The sequence below is a fragment of the Melopsittacus undulatus genome, chromosome Z, assembly GCF_012275295.1.
Source record: "Melopsittacus undulatus isolate bMelUnd1 chromosome Z, bMelUnd1.mat.Z, whole genome shotgun sequence".
Lineage (NCBI taxonomy): Eukaryota > Metazoa > Chordata > Aves > Psittaciformes > Psittaculidae > Melopsittacus > Melopsittacus undulatus.
Window position 1 is genome coordinate 26840679 of NC_047557.1, and position 22900 is coordinate 26863578.

Consider the following 22900-nt stretch of genomic DNA (forward strand, 5'->3'; position numbering starts at 1 on the left):
CAGGATGAAAGAGAAATAACAAAACGGATGAAGGAGCGGCTGAGGCAGTTCATAAGATTCACTTCAAAAGCTATTAATTTAAAAACCTACAAACTATAAACAGGCTAAACAATCTCTGGGTAAATCAGTACTTAGACACTATTTGATTAACAAGGTTCCTGAGCGGGAGGATGGGTCCCATTAACTGCAAGAGCAAGTTCATGGTCTCCATCAGAGTTACTGGAAGGAACGGTTGACTGCTTGCAACAACATTCCAGCCTTACAACATAAAACATTGAATTATGTGTGGTATTTCTAAATAGCCAAAGTTCCTTCCAGGAATAATAGCACAACAGTTCCTTCACACACCACTACAGTTTGTTGAAGGGCAAATATACCAATACTGCCCAAAACTACATCCTCATTACACTTCTGGAGACCATCTTTTGCAGTGTTTCCTCGTAATAGCCCACTTGACATCTCAAAAACAAGTTACCTAACTGCATTAAGTTACTGTCGCATTTTAAAATTGGAAAAGTGATACGTGTCTATGTCAGCAATCAAGCATACATTACTGGGGGTAACTTACCCAGAGAACTTCTGTGACATAAAAAGCTGGTTCAAAGACCTACTAAGTAACTTGCCACATAGCAAAAAGTAAAAGCTAGCAAAAATAAAAGGTCTGGGAAAGAATAACTCATAGTCTGGTATTTGTTGTATTACCTGTGTTAAAAGGTCTGTCTAGAGGAACTTCATAGTTGCATAAGAAACTCAAAATTAATGTAGAGAAAATGTTATTCTCTGCTTTAATTGATGACAGATACTACTGCTTCCTTACTGTTTTTACACAGATCTGATGCCCTACCTCCAACTGGTACAAACACTTTTGAAAGGTGAGAGACAGATTCAAATTTCCTCTTCTACAGGAGGAACTGATTTCACATCCCTTCTTTCCAGAGAAACAGTAAAGCCTTTTTATCATGGAAATTTATTAATTGGTAACAACAAAATTTATAATTTCATCCTCAAAGCTCTCTGCATTCCTGAATCTAACCAGTTCCAACCATAACTCAAATCCATCTGGAGTAGCGTCCTCAGACAACTGTCTCTTCTGGCAACAAAACTTGTATACCAGCAGAAGAGCAGAAAACAGCCAGAACCTATCAGAAACACAGAGCTGTATTCTGTACTGTGTCTTTTGAGGTAAAAATTATGTGTACTCAGGAACAAGCTGGTTCAGGCCAGTCCAAAGAATGGAAAGATGCCCAGAGAGTTCAACAGACTCTGGTCTGTATTCTTAACAGACAATAAAACTGAGAGAAGCATGGGTGAGTTTTTTGTTAAAAGTGTCTTCATAACTATTTTACGAAAACAGATCATTAGGACAATTTAAATATCAGTAATTAAAACTACCTCTGTAATAATATTATCACTACATATTCTGCTACTCCATATTCTACATCACTACATATTCTACATATTCTACATATTTTGAAGTAAAAGGTTATAAAAAAATAATCCTTATTCTGGCCATATCATCAAGTCAGTTCCATACCTTTTTTTTTTCATGTCAGCATACAGTTGGTCCCTATCCTTAATAAATTCATGACTCTTGAATGAAAGGTATGAATCGGTTCCATATGGATCAGTATGTCTTACACCTGTATTTTCTACATTTTTCAATGGCCTTTGGTTTTCTTCATTTGGAACATGTATATATTGGTCATTATTCTCAAGAGAAGGAGATGAAGAGCTCTTAACTTTCATGATTGAGCTGGTGGGATTAAGACATGTTTCACTTTTCACATAGTTAGTCTTTAAATCTCCAGCCTGCAGAGAAAAAAATAATGTTGGTAAGAGGAAGTAACAGAATATATTGTCAAGGAATAAAGACCAGATTAGTTTTCCATTTTATTTATGGTTGTATGTTTTGCCTTTTATTTTCACCTATTATTCTTTTTTTAGAACATGAGTTGAAGGCAAGTTATATGGTAAGAGATTCAAGACCTTGCATTGATTATTCCATAATTAAACTAGCAATGAATTTGTATTTGCAAGTCTACTGTATTTCTTGCTCATATTTATGCCTTCTGTTAAATATATTGATTCATATATTTATAGCTTTTATTAAAAAATAGCCTTGAGTCAAGCAAAAAGTATGCATAATATATTAGCCTGAGAGACATATGGAAGAGAACTCAAACATGATACAATTTAATTTGGAAAAATCAGCCTACATATCATGCACTTTTGATTTTCCAGCACCTATTTCCTAAGCTTCTTCTAATATTAGCCATCATCAGCAGACTCATCTCTTTTGTGAATGTACATAGAATTCAGAAAATCTGAGTGCACGTGAGGAAGTTATATAGTGTTAATGTTTCTTAGAAAGAAGCGAACATCATTTATCTCACAAACACACAGAAAAGATAGTAAGAGCTGCGTTAGAGTTCTTCCTACAGGCTAGGGAGAATAATTCCTAATTATTCACCAGCAAAAGCTGTTACAAGGGATCTTTTACGGGTTATAAAACCTAAATGGGTTATAAAACACAGAAGAGTTAAGTATTACTGGGTTTATTTTAGAACTTTGCTAACTGGCCATACACCACTGCTGACATTCAGAAGATCCCACTATCACACAAAAAAGTTACTTTAACAGAAGATGATGAAAAAATTGCCAAAAGATCAAACATAAGTTTACCTGGTCTACTACCATGCAGTTTGCATATACTTCATCACTTCCACTCATCATGGCAGAAAGTCTGGTTGCAGTAAAAAAAGTAGGTGGAGCCTTGAGTTTTCTGAGAACATCAAAGGTAGACTGTCTCTGATCTGGAAAAAAGAAATTACGGAAAATATGTCACTAAATTTCAAGCCAACTACTTCTCATGTGTATATACACTGCTGCAAAAATGGCAAAATTAAAAATTAAGCACCAAATCTAATTATTACAATTTCAGTAGTATTTGTGTGGCCACTCAAAAATCTGTCCATTTTATAATTCCCTAACACTTGCTGTATCTTCCAAGAAGCCTATAGTTCCAACTCTAATTGTTAGGGTTGGAAGGTACCTCTGGACATCATCTAGTCCAACCCCCAAATCATTTATATAAATTAAAAATAAGTGTTCTGGTATCTTGGTTAACAAAACCTTCTATTTTCCATCTAAGCTAGAACTTCATGGAGACGTGGGGTTGCAGGAGTACATAGGACAAGATTTATGGGCTGGGTTGAAATATGCATGTTTCTGGCCTATACATTAAATACCTAACATCTGATACATTATAGGAACAGAATACTGTTCAAACGGCAGTCAAATAATGACTCTCTTAAAGCATTCTACCTACTGGAAGCCACATAAATATTAATCTTAAATCAATAAAACAGATTACTGTTCTTAAAACAAAAACCAGCAATAAAATTATAAGAGGAATATAAACAAAATGTCACCAACAGTGCCTTTACAGGGTGACAGCAATCAGTCAAGATCTGACCCATGAACAAGGTATTTGGGATGAAGACTGCATCTGACCTCTTTTGGTACTAAAATAAGAAGTTATCAGTCTCACCAGAAATCATAGAGCTTAGTTTTCAATAGTGTGGTCATGACTGCAAATATTATAAAAAGCTGCATGGGCTGAATATTTCACTGCTTTGAGCAGCAGACAACCAAGTGCTACAAAAACACTGTCAGTCTGCCCTGCAGACCCACTTTTCTTAAAGCTGCTTACAAACATGGAGAGCATACACCTATCCAGCATTTGAGGTTGCAGTCAAGGCCTCATATTATCTTCAGATTGTAAAAAGAGCAAAATTTGACAATGCGGAAACCAGCCTTATTCTAGACTGTGTGAAAACAGGATAAAACAAAAACAAACAAACAAACAAAACAAAAAACAAAACAAAGTTGCAATGTAATTTTCCTTGTTTAAGATGCTGGAAGTCAAGCATTGCCATTGGAAATTAACTGAAATAGACTAGCATAAGAATGGTGTGACAGAGAAAAGTATAACCAGCAAAATATCTGAAATCAAAACTCTCAACAAACTTCATTCCAGTTTGTCTGTCATTGAAAATTATGCAAAGAATCCTTCTTAGTCTGCATCAGAAATTTACTTTCTGCAAAGCTGGAAAGAAAAAGACACCACTGAAGATTTTTCTGAGTCTATATTCCTAAAGCAATGTAACTGCTTTTGGAAGACCACAGAATTATATTGCATGGTCTGGGCTTGAAGGGAACTTTGAAGATTAGCTAGTCCAACCACCCAGCCATGCGTGCCAGGGGCTGGATTAGAAGCTACACTTGTCAAGGTCTGAGGTATTTGTTTCTTAAAAAATAAAAAATACTAAAAAAAATACCCAGACCACTGCCAAAACTTCCATGCTACACCACAGCATTTACTTCATTTTAAGGCAATATCTCATAAAGCCCAAGAACAGGAAGCTCTATATTTAGAGGAAACTGGAAATTCCCATTTAGAAACAGCACACTATGTATTATTTCACTTCCAGTCCTGGCAGGCCTTGCGGTATCTCGTACCATTAAAACATCCTTATGCATCTCATTTTGTTTCTACCTCCTTAAATTTTAACATAGTTTTAGTGACTGCCATCTTGAGAACTACTAATGCTACATGCTATTTATGTCTGCCAAGATCCCAAAGCTTTTGTTTATAAATAGTACAAAAGCATTCTTTTCTAAAAGTTTTGGCAGCTAAAATCATATGGAAACATGATTTGGCAAAACTGGTGATACTTTGTTGTGGCAAGGAAAGCTTTCCAAGCACTGGTCTTAAACCAGCAACCAGGAAGAAAAAACATGTCAGGCTCTCTATTGCTTCTTGCATGCTTATTACCTTCGCCAGCACACTCCCTCTTGTATGTAAATCCACTGGGTACGACTGGCAAGGGAGGTATTGCACTCTAGTACTAGGCAGCTAAGGTCCGATACATATCCCTGAAAAAAATCCCAGGCATTATAGATTCACGATTAACATTTCATGGCATAAACCCAAGCCTACAGAAAGAGTTTCATTACTTCAGCAACAGTCCCCACTGCAGCAGTCCCTGCAGTCAGTTAATGGACTGCACTATGAATTATATGTCATCAGACAGAAACAACAAAGTCCCCCTATTACTTAATATTTTTGTTTATAGATCAAGTTCTAATACCACATTTTACATTATTTTCAAATTCTGTAAGACAGTAACAACCTGAGCAACAACTTCTGAAGAAAGCTGGTGCAAATACAAGGGGTCCCAGAATACGTTATCTGCAGTACTTTCCATCAGTAAAACTTAACTGATTACCACTGCTAAATGCTATATGTTTTTCTGGCGATGCTCCAGTCAGTCTGTTATTAAACCTGAGATGTCTAAATAAATACTCATTGGGGTTTAAATGAAAACACGAAAGGTAGCACGTTATTTTGGACTTCATGTTTCAGCATGACCCCACTGTACCTCCTTACTCCCACATCCACCCCCAGTTTCAACGTGCGTGAAAGGCCAACTACCTCAAACTAAATTTGTAACAAGAGAAGCATTTAAAGACTTTGCTGAACATAGGGAAGAGTGTTATTAATTACACAATGACTGTGCTAGTAACTTATTTCTACTAGACAGGCCTATGTGGCTTAAGAAGTGATGAAACAGTGGCAAACATCCACATCACACTGCATTTCTACAACCCCACTAATTGCCCCCAGCCTGCCTTGCTGGCTACAAGTTATCTTGGTCTTACAGGGACTATCAGCAGACCTTCCTTCAGGTTAATATGGCAGCAGGTAAGAGCCACTACCTTGGGTACCAGTGCCTGAAAGATGAAGGGTATCGACAACATGCATTTTCAAACAAAATGTCTTAAAAATGTCCCCTACCCATTCAAAATGTTTATTCTTACTGCACCCACAGAAATTTAGCACAGCTTATGAAAAGACAGACAAGATTGTCAGGGCAAACTACTTCTGAGAGTGACAGTGTCCCAAAGAGTTTTAGCTCTATAAAGTGTCAGTAATGGACTTCAAGATGCTAAGGTAAAAATTACCCAAATATGTACTGAAACCACCCAGGATGCACAGCTCATCAAGCTGATCCTCTTGCAGAGCTGAATGCTCTCTGGCTGTATACTGTGCCATGATCACAAAGAATAAAATAAAGGCATGTTTCCTTTAGAAGAGGCTGCAGCTCTCTGCCATCTGCCTGATAAACACTCAAGAAAGATGTATGTGTTATTTAGATACAGGTGAACAAAAACCACAGTTCTGGGAAGAAGAATCTCCAAACATGGGTAAAATAAAAGACCTTGACCAATGAACAACTAGGCACAAGTTCTCTACATCTTCTGTGATGTTGTCATCAAAGTAACATAGCAAAGGATGCACATTTTAGCAAGCACAAAAAGCTTATAAAAATGCTTTAAAAAAAGAAAGCACATGATCATCATAGCAATAATTCAAAACATGCTTTCTGGCATAAGAAAATGTATAGCCTTGAATGACCTATGTTGGAAAATGGCAAGAACATAACACTGACTGTTTTTCCACAAAATACAAAAACTTAAATTGTTCTATGAGAGCACACAACAAAACAGAAGTGAAATACATCGATGTGAGCAAGGCAAAAGCCAGGAAAGAAATTACAAATTTTGTTCTCCAGATACAATGAATAGTTTTCAGACAGCTCATCTCATTTACGCCCAGCAACCTGTGCAGTGGTTAATGTATAACTGGAAGTAACAGAGCTACGAAGTCAGCAAAAAATGCAGACTGCTAAGCACATTAGATATGCTATACTCTAAATCCAGAAGTGGTCACCTGAATTTGGAGAAATAAGTCCTCACATTCCTGGCAAGGGGCTGACCTAAGTGACATGAAGATCTAGATGTGGACCATACAGCCACTTCCAATGGGGGATCTGCATCCCTAATTCAGGTGTGTTAGTGCTTCATTAAGACAGTGCAACTACAGTGCAACTACTCATGACAGCAAAATTTAGCAAGTACATAAGAATAGTAATAAATGGAGGGTAAAGTGAGGTAGGCTTTGAAGTCCTATTTTTATAAAGATGAACATTTAATGTCTTGAAGCTATGGAGTGGAAACCAAAGCACTGTTTTCCATATACTGTGTGAGAGGCTCAGACATCCAGATGCTAGAAACCATACCATCATGTTCAAGATGTGATCCTAAAGTAACCTCTAAGAAACACTGAGGATAAAGGCACTTGTCAATCATTGACTTTGATCTTTGTTATTAAACATGAAAGCATCACTTTCCAACATGGGATTCACAGCCCTGACCCCCCACAGTGAAGAAGGGGCCTTACCTACTATGCAAATGGATATATAAATAGAAATAAGTTAGTGTCTCGTTTTGTACAAGAGCACCATAGATAAAGTGCTTTCCCAAAGTGTGGGACACTCAGTTTCAATTCCCACCTCTGCCTGAGTGGTCTCAGTGCATAACCCCCAGTTCCCAGCACAGTGGGACAGACCTGCTAGAGACAGGTATTCTCAGCATCGCTGAAGTTGTTAAGGCCTCCAAAAAGGCTCTGAGAGTCACTGCCTCTGAGCAGGTAGGTCTATGCAGTGCAACAGGAATAGAGAAGAGACCTGGTTTACAGTCATTTCACATTAAATAATATAATAAACACCATTAGGGGTCTTGCAGCAAGGAAGAAAACCTAGAACACCCTCCCCAGCCCAATCACTAAGATGCAGTCATGTTCACATTCTCTGCTAAGCTTAATTAACCTTTAAATATGCCAGACATACACAGCCTCATCAGGATGGAGGGAGTCTGCAATGCATGTCTCCGAAGGTGCACAGCCTGCTCTTGGCTCTTGCCAGCCCCCGGGAGTTGACGGAAACTGCAAGGGCTCCACCATCCAGTTTGTAGGTCCCCAAGCAGGGACAAAAGCTGACCTTGGGGTATGCAGGGAACTTAAAATCGAAAAACACTGATGTGTATGGTGCAAAGACTGCCTTAGAGTCTCCCACCAGAGGTCTGCACAGCTCCCAGGGGGACCAACCCCAGAACATGAAACCAACAGCCTGCTGGTTCAGAGGGTAAGGGAGGAAGCTGACATTCCATTGCCCAGGTCAGTCAGAGCACCCAGCACATGTACACAAAACCTCCATGACTTTCAGGGTGAGGAGAACGAGTCCTGCATCACCTTCTATCACTCACTACAAGCCTCTTGTTTGCTGAGACCTGAACTCCTGCATGAGGGAAATGCAGCTGTGAGGCACATACCCCACACCTAAGTGCCAGAATCCACTGGCCATATTCAGATAGGACCAAGAAGAAACAGATCATGAGTGCAGATCACGAGCCTACTGTCCCCTTGCAGAGGCACTTCTCCCATCATGTGGGAAACCAGGATTTCAATTCCTCAAGCACAAGTGAACCCTTGAACTTTACCACTAAATCATGCACATGCATCCAAGAGCACCTTCTTGCTCCAACAACCCCACATACATGATCAGCTCTGCATACCAGCCACATGTGTTGGTATACTGTTAGCAGGGATAAGAAACCACATCCAATGCTGTAACATGCAAACATTAGATGTGTATGAAGTCCTTTACCACACGTGAAGTGTTAAGGAAAAAAAAAAAAAAAAGAAAAAATAAAAAAGGCTGCCTAAGGTATAATAAATTACAACCATGCCATGGAGGATGGTTGTGGAAACAACACACATCATGCACCATGCAACCCATTTCATCTTCTCTGCAAATTGCATCTGCATCCATACATATTGCAGAAACTCCTATGCGCTTGGGAAACAATAGATTTCCCCATGAATAAAAGTAAGAAGTTCAAAAGTGTTCTGCATGTTAAAATGTGCATTCTGTACACATTTTTCTCTCTAAAACTAGGTCAAAGTCTCAGTCTGTGTAAACATGGTTCTCCTGGCTCATTGACTTTAATGACACTGACGGACCTTCCTTCTTTTATTTGTTTTTTTTCCTTTCTGAAACACAAAAAAGCGATTTTATGGAAGGAAGCACAAATCAAATTTTGTTGCCATTCTTTCTCTTCATTTCTTTGCTTTTAAATGTAGAAAAAACTTATCTTTCCTCGTTTAAGCTTTCAATGCTAATTCATCCTAACATAAACTTGCTGGTCAGTGCTTTTCAACCTTCTTAAAACTCCCTTAATCATACTGACAGCATTCATAATGCTTACCTCCCAAAAACTTCTCAACAAGGGAGAACAGCGTCTAACTGTGCAAAGACAGTAACTGACCCTTTCACTTTAATTTACAGACAGCAAAAGAATTCCCTCTTCATTCTGGTAAGATTTTTCTAATTTAAAATAATAATAATAATAATTCCTGTTAGTTCTTGAGGCTCATTTGAATTACCAAATTCTCCCCAAATTAAAACTGTAGCCAGCAGAGCTTTCTGTAGCCACTGCTGTGCCATGCAGCTCCCAGAGTGAGAGCTATACAGTGAGAGCTACACTTGCATGCAGAAGACAGAAAAAAAAAATTAAATAAAACAAAATGAGAACATAAGAAAAAAATAAAAATAACTTCAAAGAACAGTACAAAATTCTAAGAAAACACTTTCTTCTCAACAAATTCCAGCACTGTTATCTACAAAAGCATAAGTAACAGTCAGGTAGACTTTTGATAGCAAGAAAATCTACTTCATGTGAGCTGTTTAGAGCCACCTGCACACAAACAGACAACAAAAAGGAGGTAGAGCTATTAAGCAAGAGTCAGTTAAAAAAAGATAGCTTTTTCTACCTGGTTTGGATGCCCTTCTTCGAATCCTCGTTTTAGGTAAGGAAGGCCAAGAGTAATTAAAAGGTGAATCAGAATCTGAGTCCATTTTTGTGCTAAATAGAGAGCAGATTCCCAAAGCTGCACTTTGTTGTTCTCAATAGCAAGTCAAGTCTAAGAATTATGTAAAATAAAGGAATGGACAAAGAAGGATCAAATTGCCCACTAAACACAGGGGAGGGAGAAGTTGTAAATGTTTGCTCTCTTCGGGCGTCCAGGCATGTAGACAGATCAGGCTGCAAATATTACAGCAGTAGCAATGAGGTTAAAGTATGAGAGCTCTGAGTGGAGCTGTTGCATCGTGCTCCACAGCTATTTTAAAGGTCACAGTGTGACAATGAATCATTAACTCACCTCTCAATTTTGATGTAAATGAAAACAATAGGAGTTGAGTAAAAATGAGAAAATACATCTTAAAAGTAAACAAACTATTGCAAGCTTTTTCAAAGCTTTGTTTACATGTTAAAAGTGAGGTTTACAAGGACTCTCAAATTAGGGACAGGCAAATGCTGGAATTAAAGAAGCCAAAGATTAACAGTAAAACTAAGAGCACTAATCACTCTGCTGTACCATATATTACTGAGGAGCAATACCCCTCCTCTCAGTGCTTACAACTGCAGCAGACCTTGGGATGTTGCAGTTGCAAAGGCAGCAATACCCCCACTCAAAATCTGTCACTCCCATCTTTTCAGCTCAAATGAGCTTAAAGCTTATGTGTTATAAAGAAAGATGACACTGTCATTAGAGGAGCTCTCTTTCCAATAATATTTAGTCTGAATAGTATTTTCTCCTTCACACAGACACCAAGTTAGTGAATCATAAGGACTTTGTAGAGCTGGCACCTTTACAACTCTGGTTCTAACCTCACAGCAATGCACAATACAGCTAGTGACTAATTTACAACAAATCCTCCATTCTTATACAGTCTCCCTGAACAACTTGTAGGCAATTAGTATTCAGTAGAAACTCATTATCCCTTCCCCCAACATCTTTACACTATACAAACTATTTTTTTTTAGCAGGCTCAAATGTGGCTATACAAGAGCTAATACAAAAATAACATGTTCACTGTTTCTTAACCAACTCCACCAAACACTTCTTTTAGTTTCCCCACAATGTATGTGGTTTTGTATTCCACATAAAGGAGAAGAGGGAATGTGAATCAGTTTAAATGCCAGTTTTTGGAAGATTATGACATTTGAGCTTGTTAACATTCCTTACTTCACTTCAATTATTTTTCAGGCTGCTAAGGTCTGCAGTGCTACTTCTATATTATGTTTCAAGTGATTCCTCAATCCACATTTCAGTCAAAGATAACAGCATATTTGTTGAAAGAAAATAATGCAATTCAAATGCAAATTAAATTCAAAACCCATTAGAAAAAATATCTATCACGTTTCCAGGGATAAAATAATTATTATACAGGGACTTCATAAAGCACAGAAATGACATAAAACACAGTTGAAACACATCATTGTTCTGTCCTTCCTTTAACTGAAGTTCTGCCAGCTTTGTTAGGCCTAAAAAGAATAATTTGCGCCAGACTAAGGCTGGAAGCCTTAGACTTTCACTTTAAATATTAGACACTCCCATAGACTTTGTTTGATTTATATATACGATTAACAGCCCCAGGGAATTACAACAGACAATGGATGACTGAAAATACAGAGAGGATATAAACTCATGCTTTAAGCATCCACTTCAAAATATCTCCACTCCCTGGAATGTCAGGCTCAAATTGCAGTGATAAATCCCCTGGGCATACAGGAATGCAGGCGCTGACATACACCTTCCCACCTGTACACCATCAAGGGCACTCGCCTGCCTCCCATCATGGACACAGTTTGAGAGAAATGGAAAGGATGGAGCATATTTTGTTGTATAACTTGTCTGCTTAGGAAATGTCTTTCCAAGTGCTCCAACATAAAAGATTTCCCATCTATGCAGCAATTTTCCCTTCAAAAGTGTGCTCTCTCACCCATCAGATGTACTTAACGCCAACCAGAATAAAAGTCATCACTTCAGATATGTACAAAAGGCAGTGCTCCATGGACAAGCAACAGTTTACGTTTAGAGAGAGTATATGTTTTACAGTGCCTTTAAAATGTCTCACAACTTTTGTTTTAGCAATTATTCTTTTGTTCTGCTTTATGAGAAATGGTATATTTGGCTCACATCTGTGATATGTCCATTTGTGCATCTTTTCTCTAAATTGAACAATTTTGGATTTTTTCACTTACATATTCAACTAAAATACCCTCAGTCCCATTGGTCTTCCTGGACTTCTGTTTAGCCCAGCCAGGGTTAACTAGAACCGAACAAAACACTCACAATGCAGAAATGTAGCCCATGTATTTAATGGCATTAAAATATTTTACATGCCGAGACATTTACTTTCCTGAATGACCTCTGTATGCTGCATAAATGTTTTCATTGCTGTTACTGCCTGCTCCCTCTCTCAAACTAGCAGCATTAATTAAGAACATTCTATTACAAATGAGTAATTAAGGATTATTAAATAATTTTTCAACAGCACCCCTATTACATATCAGAGAATCAGCTGCTAAACTTCCTGCTGTCATGAAACCCTGAGCACTACTCCTGCCCTTTATCTTCTGTTTCTCAGCCAAGTTCTTGGGCTTTTCACCACTTACAACAATCTCCCCTGAATAGGATCTTGCACAGGAATTTGTCAGTGGTAGTCTGAGAGTGCAGATAAATTATCAACCTTAACCCCTGTTTCTGAAGGGTTAATTGAATATCACTCATGTTATTTGCTCTGTTCAGGCCTCACGAAAGGTGGGTTTTTTTCTAGTTTGTAAAACTTCTTTATGCAGCCATGAAAGACCTCATTCAGGTTTTCTGCCACAAAGAAGGGCTTTGCCTTAGTCTTTGCCTAAAAATATTTTTCTTCCCCATTCTTGCACTTTGTGGGATGGTCCAACCCACTTTTCACCTGACACTCTTTGTTCCCAAAGTGGTGGCATTTGCATGCAGCTGGCAGAGATCTGGCAGCTTATAAGAGAAAAGGTGCTTTCTAGCTGGAAAACATTAACCTTACTTTCTGTAAATAACATTTTCAATTATGTATACCTAGGTATAGATGTGACGATAAAGAACAAATAACGCGGTTGTGTGTGTTACTTAGGGCTAATGCTTTTAATAAATAATGTAATACATTAAATTCTCTCACCCAATGCTTGCTAAGACATATCCAAATGATATACATGTTTTTCAGAGATATTACAGTCTATTGTCTATTGTCTGAACGTTCCTGCAGCTCGTGGCAGGATGGAAGGAAGCAGAGGAATGTCACCAGCATCCACAACCTCCATGGAAAAGCACTGTTGCCTCCCCAGCACACTCAGAGGACAGCCCCACAGCACCGCGTAAGTGCCAAACACTACTAAACCAGGAGCCGCCAGCTCTCTCTCTCATGCAGATCTCCTTCTGGTCTGGCAGACAACCCCTCTGTGCCTAGCACCCCCCCCAAGATGGAGAAGGGATGTACACAGGATGTAAAGCTGGGCTACCAACCCCAGAAACAAGGCTGGAGAGGGTTACCTTTGGACACAGGTTTGGTGAGAGCTGCTTGAACAACGGCTCTCCCAAAACCGCCCTTGCAGTTTGCTCTGCCCAGTCATCCCTGACAGTGGATTTCCCCAAGCTTGGTTCCATCCCAAGACCTGCAGTTATTTCCCTAAGCTGCAGAGAAGGGTCCGACAAGGAAAGCTGGTGTAGAAAGGGCTAGACGATGATCTCTACCAGCCTCTGTGACCCACAGGCACACGTGGCTTTCCTACCTTCTACATTCCATTGTTTTCACTAATAAAGCACAACTTCCCACAGAGACAATCAGCCAACAAACATGGACAAAGTGTCTGCAGTAACTCACAAAAGTCCTAACAATCATGCTGAAAACTCAGCAAATGTGAATCAAATGCAACTAAAAGCAAAATGCTACCACCAGATCCCACACATCAAGCACCCTCCAATTCTTAACGCTCTTTACACCTGCACACAACAATGACATGATGGCTGTGCAGAGTGCTGTTGGCAACAGCCTCACAGGTCTCGTAGGATGCCTTGTCACACACATTATTTTTACTACCTCCTTTCTCTACCGAAGACCTGGGCCTTTCTTAAGAAAGTTTATACCAGAATAGTCAGGAGAAACTGCCACATCATTGTTCTCCCCCTCTCCCTTTCCTTAATCACTGATTACCCCATCATTGAAAAACACAGAACCAAGCACAGATCTCTAAGATCTTGGCAGATGACCTCCCGCACTTGTTTTTATGATCTTCCTTATTGCTAAATTCCTGACCGGTGATTCATTAATTCAGTTTAGCAAACTGGTCCATTTATTTCCTTATTCTGTGAACAGAGATTTCTTGAGACCTCCCACAAGCAAGACAGCTGTTTGGATCCCAAAAGGTCCTGGACAGTCACTGCCCAACACATAGAATCATAGAATCATAGAATCATACAATAGTTAGGGTTGGAAAGGACCTTAAGATCATCTAGTTCCAACCCCCTGCCACGGGCAGGGACACCTCACACTAAACCGTATCACCCAAGGCTTCATCCAACCTGACAGCATTTGGTGGATCCCACCTCTCTCACTAGCTCTCCATACTGAATGACCCTGAGGAGGGCAGGGTTGGGAAGGGAAGGGAGTGGGGAAAGGAGGAACGGCTAGGTTCTTGCACTGCACACTTTCCATTGCAAACTGATGAAGGCACAGCTTTCAACAGGATAAGAGATCACTAGTGTTCAGCATCTTCCTCTCACTACTAGTTTGAAGTGCCAGAGTTTGCTCTCCCAGAAAAGCGTAGTCCTGGGTGAATTTAGGTATTAAACCTAGGCACATTTTCACATGAGATTAAATGGCCCTGACAACCCTCCTTCTCACACCTCCCCTCATGCAGGTGTTTTCTATTCTTGTATTTAAACAGCTGATGACAAACCTCACTCACTCTGCAGACCCCTTTTCTGTAATAAGTGTCTCCTATAGATGCTGTGGAGATAAATACCAGAAATATTAATGAAATATACAGAATAATGATAGGGTTCTATAAATTTGGGTCAATTTTTCATTGACTTATTTGTGCAGTTTCTTGGACAATAGCCTGGAAATTAACACGGAACAGCTGCTGCCTTCACAGACACCCTGATGAGAGTGGCAGGCCACCCTACCCATCTCCAAAAACACTGTTCTACACAGACCCCAACGTTTATTGAAACACTATGCAGTCATGGCAGGCTGCAGGAGAAGCAGTCAATTTATCTGTGCACTTTGTGGATTGTTTTAAGCTAGACTACCAGTTCAAGAGTTTTTATGCTCCACTGCTTTTACTTCCACATGGATATATACTTTTACTAACCCCAGAGAGAGCACATGGAATCACAGAGCTGCTTGTAAACCACCCAGACTGAGAGGACACCATGTCATCTAAAATTATACTTAACTGCTTATTATTGCCCAGCAAGTATATTTGTCATTACAATGTCAATCATTAAATTAATTAAGGCTGTTATTTTAATATTTTCTTTGAAACCAGGGTGTCAACTACAGTTAGAACAGGTATAGCAAAAATTAAAAAAATCATCCTAAAAAATGTCATCTTCATGATATTCAATGGATGATGCAGCATCCTACAGAGAGTTGTTAGGAGTACTCACTTCTTTTGAAAAGTGACTGTAGTGATACTTCTGTCTTGTTTCCTTGATAAACTAAAGGAGCAATGTAAATTTAAAAATTTAAGAGAAACAGCTTTACATAAACTACACTCATACCAGAAGATCCTTGGAGAACACAATACTGAGGCAAGGAAGGGTTCAGAGTTTTTACAAAACCAATGCAAAAACATGACCTCTGCCTAGTGCTGACTCAGTGCAGCTCCAAAAAGTCAGTGAGCCTGCACACTGCACTATCTCAGGCATTGTTCCAGACTCTCCATGTTGTCCAGTTCACTGTCCTGCTGTCAGGATTTCACTGTGTTCCTCTGACTCAGATCTTTCTGATCTCTGCTTCATGACTGATTACAGATTTCTGTCTTCCCTCCCTCCCTCTTCCCCCCATACCCCGCCTTTGTTTACCACATAATTCACCTGATGTGGTTTAACATAACAAGTTCATTAGTACTATTTTCATGTGACAGCGGTCAGTATGCCCTGACTCTTGAAGTAACCACTAAGTACTTCCAACAGAGTACATAAAGATATAATTTGCCTAAATGCTCTCCTTGTCCAGTACCTATTCACACCAAAAGACTAGCTGGGATATGCAGCACAAATGTGGGTGGAAAGCTTGTTGCTTTCTGTCCTGTATCCTGATGAAAAGCTGGCTTGAGTTTATTTGCAAAAGCTTGAGAACGAAGGGCTAGAGTCAATAAAAATCTCTTCCTCACACAGCTCCACAGAGGAAAGTGTGAGCCCCAGCAACACAGAGAATACATGCAACCTCACTTGAAAGCCAACCCAAGTTTGACTTTGACCTCATTCCTACTGACGTTTCACCAATGACTTGGTTGTTGCAGCTTGCACCACCAAAAAGTTCATCAAACTCCCATCTCATTAGAAATCAAATTTTCCATGTTTTAGGGAGAACTTCAAGGGAAGGGCTGCCTCTCAAGAAGGAAGAAAGCTGATGTCATGGTTTAAGACCAGCTGAGAAGCACATTCATGTGTGCACTTTCAAGACTACCACTGTTTTCTTCACAATGTATTTCTGGATTATATTTTACATTAAAAGACTAACTTGACATTAGATATATCCCAGATCATTTATTTATATTAACATGAAATGAGACCGGGCAGAAGACAGGCAACAGAGCTTATTTAAACATCAGGAAATAGCAAGCCTCTTTTTGAAGGATTAGTTTGTTGAGCAAATTTGTTTTAGATTTCAGGCAGAGGAGGACAAGTTCTGGGAAGTCAGACAGCACATTTGTAACTTGTTCATTTTTCTTTCTGTTTTCCTTTTGAGGTTAGCTTGAATTATAATGTCTCAGAAAATCAAGAGCGGAGGAAACCCAAGAAACAAGAACCAGCTTGTTTTAGTGCCTGATGGTGTTTCTTAGAGATTTCTTCATGGCTTTTTAATTGATCCCAGTTTAGCCTCTCATCCCAAGAAGGTTTTACTTTCCACATCTTCTGTAGCCTCAACTATTATACAGTCTTCAACATTTAGCTGTTTATAGACACTCCAAACAAATGAGAATATTTTTTCTACTGAAATAAACTACTGCCATGTTTAAATATTGTTTAAAGGCTGTTTGGCAGGACTGTGACAGATCAATCCCAAGTCCTCTGCAAGGTGAAAGGAACCATGCAAACAATTTGCAGAAGCATCAACATTGAAGGTCTCTGAAAGCTGCAGCAAGAAAGGGCAGAGTGCAATTGCTGCAGTGATTAGCTGCAGCAAGCCTTCAGCTTTCTTCAGCTATTGTTTTCCTCTGCAATTTTCAGACCACCTACTTTTCAAATAATTAGGAGTTTTTAGAAGAGCCTCCTTTACTACTAACTGACCTTCCAGAACTTCTTTGGCACAACCAGTCTAAGTATTTACACATCTCTAATCATCCAAGTACTGCAGTGCCCATTTCTCACCTCACTCTGTCTTCCTTGTTTCAGATGAAAAACTGAAACATTGGGGGGAAAAAAGTGACATGCCCAAAGTCCTACTGTAAATCTGTTAAAGAGAGAAACTGACGCAAAGGTCTGAAGCTCCTGGACTAGAGATGCTTCGTCTGGATCACCCAACCTTTCTCGAAGCATACATAAGAGAAAGACAAGATTGAAAGCTGCCAGGAAAAGATAAAAATTACTACAAAGAGAAAAGATCTGAATAGTCTTAATCATGAGATTCTTGTAACAGTCTCAAAGAGGCTACAGGAAGCATGTAACTTTCGCTTTTATTTGTAAGTATAAAATTATTGCCTATAGTTCCAATGTCAAAATGGGCCCAGTTGACTCAAAACACTTCCAAACGCAAACATGCTGGCCACCAAAAACCAAAAGCAAATGAACACTAAAAGGGAGCCTGCATGTCAAAAACATGACTGCGGTTTAGTACAAAAAAATAATCATTTTACGGACTTAACAAAAACTGCACAGATGTGGGACTCCTGAGAGCAAGACCATGCTTTTTCTGTCTTAACAAACCCACTTTTTTAAGTCTTGCCAATCAGGGTAAGGAAATCTAATTCAAAAAGAACAAAACAGCAATACTGAAACCAGATTTTCCTGCAGATTACAGTGCAGCCCTACTGGTTTACACGGAGAAGATCATTAAGTTCTATTCCTCAAACTGATCTGTGGTTGAACTGTGGTTTGTGTGGAACCATGAAAATCAAAGTGCAGACTCTAGTAAAAATGCTTTGTAGCTGCCTGGTCACATAAGGCAAACTGCGAAAAATTTGGCATCAGTATTTTTATCTCTTGCAAAACATGGCTTATAGAACTTTTTCATCGCCAGTAGAGCAGATACAACAGATTAGACAGACACCGCTAGGTCACTGGCATTTTAACTAGGAGAGCAGGGAAAATATTTTGAAGAAAATACCATTATCCTCCGTTCTTGAAGTATAGGAAACCAACAAACAGTATTTCCTTGGGAGAAAAAACAGGGGTTAAAATTTAAAAAAGAGAAACTTTATAAATGGCCATATGAATATCCTCTTCCCAAAGCAGCTATGCAAAAGAGGAAGGAATTATAAATGTTTAAAAACACATGCCAGCTAACACTGTCACATGCCCAACAGTAACAGCATTCAGCTGTCACCTCCTAGACTCCCTTCCAAAATGTACAGGGTTGCTGACTCTGAGGATGACAATGCCTGGCAATAGTACATAATATTTCAATATTTTAACATTGTAAGGAAAAAACAATCTTTCTTTTTTGTTGCTTTCCATTTTTGCTGCTTTCATTCACCCTCTCCAAGTGGATATTGCTTTTGTCTCTCAATATTTCCAGTGTGTTTTCTCTCAATTAATTGAAAAAAAAAATTCTTTTTTTTTCCCCTCTCATAAACACAAAACAGATCTCTAACAATTTCCAGGGGATACAGAGAGAGGAGAAAGGCTGGCAGGTGTGAATAGCACTGAACTCAGGACTCTCCATACAACTCCTGTCCAGCATAGTCTAGTATCCTGTTATGCCCCACAGTTTACTCTTATTTCTTCAATACTTGAATGTGGAAACCCCTAAACCATCATCTTCCTTCTTATTGGCCCATCCCTATCCTGACACTCACAGGGGTGGGATCCCAGGGGCTTTCCTGGAGGATTAGAAGCCTCTTATGCAACAAATTAAACTACAATTCTCAAAATTGAACTGCAAGATTCAGCTGGTGCCTATCAGGTCCTAATCCAATTATGAAGAACACAGGGAGCAAGGAAAGCTGGTACACTTTTAGCATCCTACCAACTGTTGCAAATGCCCCTGCAAATATTCTAACAAAACTTTGTTGGCTGTAGGGAAACAGTATGGTCAATATGCTTGAAAGGAAGGCTGGGGAAGAAAATAGAGAACAGGAACAGCAAAACCTTCCCAGGAGCCACCCCTTCTTTAAAGGTTCCTTCCAACCCAAAGCATTCCATGACAAGACTCATTTTTGGTAAAGGTTTCAGAAAGCAAGAACCACAGAGAAAAGGAAGTTAGAAGCACAAGTGGATTGATCTGTACCCATTCAAAGAGCATTCACATTTTCACTCTTAGAAGTCCTCTTTGATTTATGCTCAAATTTCCAGTGAGCTTCCAGAGTTTGCTTGTTTCTATTCATTCTTCTTCACTCAAACCCCCTTAGCTGTTTTCCTTCTTCCTCTCCCCCACTGACAACCATTTCCATTTCTCTCTTTATCCCCCACTGTGTGCTCTTCCTGCCAAAAACATCGCCATTTAACAACATTGCCAACCAATTTTTTAAAAAGTAGTTTAAAACCATCCAGGATAATAAAACTGATATTCAGTCATGTGGTTATGAGTCAGGCTAGAACATACACTGATCTTTAAATTCAAACAAACCAATAAAACCAGCTTAAGTCAAGTTATAATTTCTGGTTGTCACCAAACTCTGCTTCCATCCTTCTTCATCCCTCCTCTTCTGCCTTTTACTGCATGCCCAATAGCCCACTCACTCCCCAGCATACACTTGAGCCTCATCAGATCTCACACACAGTGTTGACTGACAGCCCCCAGGCCCTGCTGAGGTCAGTGGCAAAATCATATCAGATGTCTGTTATGAGCATTACAGCCAACTTGAGTGTGCAATAGGGAGATAGGCAAGGAGAGCCCACAGTCCAGCCAGAAGCGAGTCCATGCTCCAGTCCTTACAGTGGGCAACCAAATTCTCAGTTACAGTAATGTACTTCTAAACCAAGCAGAACCAATTTCAGTGCAGCTTCTGCACAAGCAAATCAACTTCTTAAATGTCCTACAAGGTAATTGTAATTTAGGGGAGAGCAGAGGGATGGTTCTTTTTCAGGTAAGAGGTATAACATGAGATTTTTCTTGGTTTAATATTAGCTGAGCCTGTGCTTGGGACTAAAGGTATTTATATATATATATATATATATGTACAGATAGATGTATATCTACATGTTCATATCCATATTTAGAATTTTCATTCATACATACGTAAGATCCTAAGAAAATATATTTAAATAAAATTTTAAGCATCTAAATCTTGTTTGAAGTTGTATGCAAATTCACTTTTTTACCTCAAAGCCCCTCTAAGAATCTATACTCAAACACTCCTAACAGTAGTAGCCATGGCCAGAATTGCTTGCTTGTTGCCTGCAGAGGACTCAGGATCTGCTGCAGCTGCCTGTCCAAGCACCAGAGAGGAGATTGAGCTAGTCTGAAGCCAGAGAGCCTGGTTCCTGTTCCAGCTGTGACAAGCAGCCCTGTGTAAATGATGCCTTAGAAGGAAAAGGCTTTTCAGAACTAAAAAAAAGAATCAGCTATAATTTCAGGGTGGAGAAATTCACCCTGTCAACTTTCAAGCTACCTTATGTTCCTTCCAGATGGTACAAGTGCAGCAGAGACTGTAGCAGATGTGATTTCAGATTAGCAAACCATAATTCCTCCCCAATGGCTCCACACTCTCCTACGCTGAGATACAGTCCAACACTTTGGTTTCACTTGACAAAACAAATTTTTTCATATGGGCAGTAACATCTCACATACATGCACTGCATTACTGAGCAAGGCAAGGACTGCTATGCTGTCCTATGCTCAAAAACACTAAAGTCAGGATAACTGTGAATACTACTATGTTTGCTACTACTCACAATTCCCTTAAGCAGCTTTCGTAACCCCTGGATGGGATAGTGAGACAAGCACTTACATGGTCGAAGTACAGGCATTTGGCATAACACTGACTAGAAAAATAGATAAGTAGATGAATTAATCTATGTTATTAATTCATTAATAACATAATTGTTGAATTATAATTGAATGGGGTCATTAAAATAATCTGCCAGCTTCTTAACATTACAACTGTGCCTCTCGAGTTTACATCAGTTCATTCCCCTTTAACAAAAACTACCCTCGTTCATGCACATATATCCTCTCCCTTTCTACATGCAGAGTGACACTTCATTTTGCAGCCACCAGAGTCTGCATATGGACTGTCTGAATGCCACCATCTCAGCTGCTCTTTCTGATCTCAGTACTGGACCACAGGCAAATGATGCCATCCTGGCTGTCTCTGCCTGGCACAGCAGCTCCCACTGGCAGAGCTTAGTTACTCGTTGTCTTTTGCTGTGCTTTGCATGAGCTTATAGTTCTTATAGTTTGCAGATAGTTCTTGGAGCTTTCCCCAGACTTGAAAATACTGACCTTCCCATTTGATTTTCAGTCTCTAAATGTACTGCCTAGGGCAACTGGCAATATTCCTCTACCAGCCCCAGAACTAACCATTCTGGCATCTAAACATTTCAACATGCTTCTTTTCACCTTCAGTCACATGCTGGCTCTACCAGAAATTATTTTCAAGATTATTGCTCCTACAACAGTTAGTATACTAACTGAAAAATCCTATGGTATTATGATACTGTTGGATACACCACCCTTCTATGGTAGCGATGCTTTGAAAGAAGTTCTCTCTCTGACACAGATCAAACTGATCTTTTGCCAAGCTAGGCCACAGTGTCGGTGACCTTCATCTCTTTTAAAGAAACTACCCTATGTGTATTTGGCATCACATTAGTATACATCAGCAGTTTTTGGGAAATCAAAATTATTAATTATTTCTTACCTACACCCGAAAGGACATGTTCTTCATTTTCTTCAGAAGGAACCATGGAGTCTAGAAAAGGCTAGAAACAGAAAACTTGAGCTATAACTTTGAAGACATTTGTGCTATAGGCTTTCAGTATTCAGTTCAAACACTACCAAGCAGAAGTCACTTTCTTTTACCCATTTTAATAAATGCAACAAATACAGCATGCTACTCCCAGACTCTAACATGAACTGTATAGGCTCAAACTCTAAACATAACTGAAGAGGACACCAAACAATGTATCACTTTCCATGTAAATTCCAGTTTTCAGTTTGTTCTCCTCTTACAAAGTTTAACAGTGCCCCGACTAGCCAATATACAGTATTTCTAAGGTGCCTCCCTAATACCAGAGTTGTTCACACCTGCAGATATATCCTAGCTCAGTTCATTCTTTACAGTCAATTATTGCCTTTCTGAAGATCAAAACAAGAGACAGACAATATGGTACCAGAACCCTTTCCCCTCAGCAAGACTTGTAAACTGCAACACTCTGCCAAAATGCATGCGTACTGCAGAGATATAATTCGGAGATTATGTAATTACAACAGTAACAATCTCAAACAAATTGTCAAGCTTCTGCACAACTGGCAATTATGAAAAAAAAAAGTCATCACTTCTGTAATAATGACCTAACAAAAGTGGTTGTCCAACAACATTCCACTAAATTCAGATGTTATTAATATCAATAGACAGTAGCTATTATTACTACTATTACTACTAATAGCTAGTAGCTGTTATTACTACTACCACCTATCACCTTGTCCTGGGTTCAGCAGCAGCAGTCATTTTTCTCCTTCTTAGTAGCTGGTGCTGTGCTGTGTTTTTGACTTTCAGCCTG

At 39.2% G+C, this 22900-nt stretch overlaps 1 protein-coding gene across 3 annotated transcripts in view; it reads right to left on the minus strand.

The window, feature by feature from the left end:
* The window catches only part of ARHGEF28 (Rho guanine nucleotide exchange factor 28), a 57677-nt gene extending 47856 nt beyond the window's left edge, over positions 1-9821 (minus strand). For all 3 annotated transcript variants that reach the window (XM_034073169.1, XM_031054362.2, XM_031054361.2), the window contains exons 1-3: positions 9737-9821; positions 2683-2813; positions 1535-1809 (exon numbers count right to left, since the gene is read on the minus strand). In XM_034073169.1, coding sequence (XP_033929060.1) covers positions 1535-1809; positions 2683-2813; positions 9737-9821 — 491 coding nt within the window. The remainder of the gene's footprint in view (positions 1-1534; positions 1810-2682; positions 2814-9736) is intronic.
* Positions 9822-22900: the final 13079 nt, after the last annotated feature.